Source organism: Pipistrellus hanaki, assembly GCF_964339955.1.
Source record: "Pipistrellus hanaki genome assembly, chromosome: 18".
NCBI classification, from domain to species: domain Eukaryota; kingdom Metazoa; phylum Chordata; class Mammalia; order Chiroptera; family Vespertilionidae; genus Pipistrellus; species Pipistrellus hanaki.
The window spans coordinates 34,748,607-34,753,039 of NC_140520.1; the positions used below are offsets into that span (position 1 = coordinate 34,748,607).

At 65.2% G+C, this 4,433-nt stretch overlaps 1 protein-coding gene across 1 annotated transcript; it reads right to left on the bottom strand.

Annotated features, from left to right (window-relative positions):
* Positions 1–427: 427 nt before the first annotated feature.
* ACKR1 (atypical chemokine receptor 1 (Duffy blood group)) lies at positions 428–3,156 on the bottom strand. The gene is made up of 2 exons (XM_084865910.1): positions 1,858–3,156; positions 428–1,449 (listed from the first exon to the last, which is right to left on the bottom strand). Exons 1-2 carry the CDS (start codon positions 1,876–1,878, stop codon positions 448–450), a joined length of 1,023 nt encoding a protein of 340 aa, XP_084722036.1. The 5' UTR covers positions 1,879–3,156; the 3' UTR covers positions 428–447.
* Between the last annotated feature and the right edge of the window lie 1,277 nt (positions 3,157–4,433).

Consider the following 4,433-nt stretch of genomic DNA (forward strand, 5'->3'; position numbering starts at 1 on the left):
GGGAGACAAAGGCACAGAGGACCTCAGCACAGGCCAGCCAGGAGGGGGAGCCATGCTCTGGGCTCAGCTCCAATCTTCTCTGCTTTGCTTTCTCCAGTTTCTAGTCTTCATTCTCTGTGGCAGTTTCTCTCCTTTCCTTACCTGCTAAGCCATCTCTTCTGGTTGTTCGGGGTTAGCTGCTCCCCTCCTGTTCTGGTCCCCCTTCTCCTCCCCCATGGAGAGATGGCAGCACCCGCACACCCGGAGCAAACACCTGTGTGCCCTGAGGATGTCCGCACATCAGCCAGGTACTCCCCACGCCAGCCAGGGAAGCAGAAGCCAGCAGGCCGGCCTGGCATGAAACCCAACTCCCCGCTTCGGTCTCTCTCTCCATGTCCCTTCCTCTCCTCTCCAGCCCCAGACAAAATAAGAAACCAGCAGCGTCACAGAGGCAGCACAGACTTTAATTCAGGCCGGCAGGGAGGAAGGGAGCTGAGATTTGCCTCCCAGGGCGTCCGGAGGAGAGGGCTGACTGGCCGGGAGGGGCCAGGAGGGCAGGGCCCCGCGAGCCGCCCGGCGGCACAAGGCGGCCAGGAGCAGGGGCCCGGCCACGCAGTGCAGGATCGCCAGCACTTCCGCCAAGGGCAGCAGCAGGTCCAGCGCCTGCTGGGCCGGGCAGGACGACAGCACCAAGATCCTGGATCTCACGAGGGCGTCCAGTCCCCAGAGCACCCCATGGGGCCACCAGAAAAGGAACCAGAGCCACAGCACATCCACCCGGGGACTCGGCCCCCTGCCCAGTGCCCTCGTCAGCCCCTTGGCTCCCAGTAAGCCCAGGGGCAACAAGACAAAGATGGCCAAAAGGCTGGCGCTGTGCAGAAGCTTCAGAACGCCCTGGCTGGATGCCAAGGAGCAGAGTCCATCGGAGGTGTCGCTGGCCAGGGTGATGGGCACCGCCAGGAGGACGGCCAGTGTCCAAAGCCCCACCGAGAGCCCCAGGACGAGGCGTGGGACAGGGCCAGCCCCCAGGGTGGGGCCCAGGCAGGCGTGGCAGCCGATCAGCAGGGCTTGGGCGAAGGCTGAGCCGTTCCAGACTAGGTGGGCCAGGTGGCACAGGTAGGTGTTGTGGGCGCCCTGGAGCCCCGGGGCCAGGATGGGCACCGCGACGCTGTAGAGGGCGCTGCCCACGGCCAGCTGGGTGAGGAGGAGCCGCCGGCCGGGACAGAGCTGCCGGGGCGAGCGGGGACTGAGCAGAGCGAAGAGGATGGCCGCGCTGGCCAGGATGCCCAGGACGCTGGCGAGGACGTAGAAGGGCAGCGAGGACGGGTCCAGCAGGGTGCAGGAGTGGCAGGGGGCCGCCGCCTCCATGCCTGAGTAGTCGTAGATCTCGGAGGAATAATTCCAACCCTCCAGGTGCTCATCTTCGAGGGAAAGGTGAGTCGAGTTGTCGTCGTCGGGGAAGGAGTCCACCTGGGGGGTCCCCGGAGGGACAATCACACTTGCAGTTACCCCGCTGGCCTCTGGGGAAGGCCACCTGACAGGGGGCGGAGGGGCCGAGGGGAGCAGTGGGGGTGCAGTGGGAAAGGCCATCACAGTGGAGACTGAGGAGCCAGCAGAGGCATGGACAGCCAGGGGAGGGCATGGGGGCAGGGCTGGAGGGCAGGGGAGTCCCAGGAAGGGCTGCCAGGGGCCTGGATGGTACTGATTGGAAGACAAATGAGCAGGAAAGCCATAGAGACCTGGGGCTCTGAGGTAAGAAGCGAGGGGAGACGAGGGAAGGGATACGAGATGAGGAGGGAAGAAAAGAAGAATGAAAAAGCCGGGGTGGGGGGGCAGAGGGTAGGAGGGGCAGAGCTGCGGGTGCCGCCCCACACTCACCGGGCGCAGGCAGTTCCCCATGCCACTGCTGGGCTCCCGCAGGCCGAGAGGGAGGCCGCGGCTCCGTCACCTGCTGCGGTCCCCAGATAAGCGCCGGGCTAATGAAGGGCCATTGGTTCTGGGCAGGGCCCTTGGGTGGCAGGGGTGGGGGCACGCAGGAAGCCCTGGCCCCACGCCCACTGCCTGTCTGAGCCCGAGGCCCACACAGGGCATTGGCCCCCGGCTTTTCCTGTTTTGAGGTCGGATCCCACTGGTGGGGTCCCGGGCTTGGCAAAGGAAGAAGGTGGGAACCAGGAGGTGGGTCCTTCCCCGAAGGTGGCGGGAGGCTGAGGAGCCAAGGGCTTTCCAGCAAGGAGGGCTCCTTGGGTTCGAGGAAGGAAGAGGGGCCAGGGGTGAAGTGTGAGGCAGAGATAAGAGGCATGCTGGGAAGTTGGAGGGAAAGGCGGCCGGTGACGCTCGCTGCTCCTCCGCCCCTTGAACCTGAGCCAGGGAGAGAGGGTTCAAAAGCCACGCTGGCGAGAGGAGTCAGTGGTGCTGGGCTGGGCCCTGTGGTGCTGAGGGCCGGGCTCTCTGTGTAGGAAGGAGTCTGGGGTGAGAAGGGCTCATTGGCCTGTGGGGTGGCTTGTGCTGTGCATCTGGCACATACCTGACCCAGGTGTGTGGCTCTGGCTGCTTCCCTGCGCGAGGAGGGAGGGCCTACGGAAGCTCCTGAGGGTGACTGGGCATTGCCTCATCCCCGAGGGGTGCGGCGAAGTCCCTTTCGGGACGAGCAGAGCACGTGGGCTGAAAGGCGGAGCCTCTTTATAGGGGTCCCGTCTGCACTGGGGGGACCTCAGGCCTGTGTCAGGCTCCGCGTGGGGGGAGAGCCCCTTTCTCTCCAGGTGGTGACCGTGTCTCCCGAGCCAGAACCCCTAAGCCGACACGCCGGCTCTTAGGTACCCCCCCCCCATGTTTTCCCAGGTCTCTGCTGATTCTTTCCACCCCTCTTCACCCCCACGTTCTACTTCTTCCGTTCGGGAGCCGCAGTCTGGACGTTGGAAGCGATGAGCAACGGCCGAGTCTGACTGGTGACGCAGGGGGGCCGCTTAGAGACACTGTGTCGTAGGTCCAAGGAGGCAGGTGGTATTTTAACTCCAGTCCTGCCAGCAGCCTCCTTCCGGTCCCCACGGGGCGCGCTGCAGTGGAGCAGGGAAGCCCGGGGGCGAGAGACCAGACAGAGACCAACCCCTCCTCTCCCCTCCTCCCCGGGGACACTAGCTCAGGATTCCCCTGGGGAGGGGAGGAGGGGGAGAAACGGGTTGGGGGACCTGTTGAAGCTGCCCTGGAATGATGTCGGTGGCATCTTCACCGTCACCTGCACCTCCTCCCCTCCTGTCTGGTGGAAGGCAGGGGGAGCCCAGCCCCAGACACTCAGAAAGCAAGGCCCCGGCCGGAGGGAGTGAGTGCACTTCTCTCCCTTGGAGAGCTGTATTGTTCCCATACAGAGTGCCCTGGGGAGAGGGCCCGGCCAGGCCCATGCCCCCTCCCTCCCCTCTGGAAATGGGGTACCAGCCAGCAGCCCTCAGCCACGCATCCCCATGGGAGCCAGAGCGGCAAGAAGCAGGCAGCCGAGCCAGCGAGCGACACGGTGATCGATATATTGAGGGTGGCCCTCGGAGATTAGCATAGGAGAGTTAGAAAGGTTATAAAGATACACGGTCCCCTCCCGGCCCCCGGCCCCGCCCCCGCCCCGACAGACGCACAACACAATGGTCCCTCTCCCCGCACTCCCGGTACAAATATGGCTTCTGTGTAATATGGACAGAGTGATTGAGCTCAGAGAGGCAAAGTCAACTTCCCCGAAGCGGTGCTAGGAGACAGGAGCCGCTGCGAGGGGGGGCCTGGGCTTGGAGGGGCGGCCGGGCGCCCAGGGCCCTCACCCACTGCTGGGAAAGCCGCTCACTGTGACCTGAACTGGGGAGGGGGGCGGAGGCCTGCGGGTGCAGCCGCCCCCCTGTGCACACCCCTGGGTGTCAGCGGGGAGGACATGCCGGGCGAGGGTGACAGCAGCGCCAGGGGGCATCCGGGATCTGAGGCCGGGCTGCTGGCTGGACCGGGAGCCTGAGCAACTCATCTCTATGGCAACCAGCTCAGGCCTCAGAGGAAGACAGACAATCGAAAGGAGGGGTGGCGGTGGGAAGAAGGGACGTTTCTCTCTCTCCAGCCCTCAGCTCAGCGGGCACGGATGTGCCAGGGGTGGTTCTAGGATCGGGGCCGGGGACAGGCCGAGTGACCCTGACTCCACAGCTCCGAGAAGGGAGACGGGGCGGGAGACGGGGCCGAGGTCCATGCTCCGGCGAGACCGATGGACAGCTGAGCACGAACCTGTCCCGGGACTGCTTTCTCCACGACAGGTGCGCACTGGGGGTGGCAGGAGGTGCCAGGATGAAACAGCCTCGCCCGGGAGACACCCCGCTGGCTGGGGGTCCTCTCCTCGAAGGCCCTCCTTCCCGGTCCCAGGGCCGCCACCTGCCGGGACCCGCTCGCTGCCTCTCTCACACACAGATGTGCACACAACACACACATCCACACACTCA

What these genes read in the sequence shown, in the direction of transcription:
- ACKR1 (XM_084865910.1), bottom strand. Translation starts at nt 1,878, where the DNA reads ATGGGGAACTGCCTGCGCCCG. An exon ending in TGGGGAACTGCCTGCGCCCG is followed by an intron (nt 1,450 to 1,857) that starts GTGAGTGTGGGG and finishes GGGACCCCCCAG; the next exon opens with GTGGACTCCTTCCCCGACGA.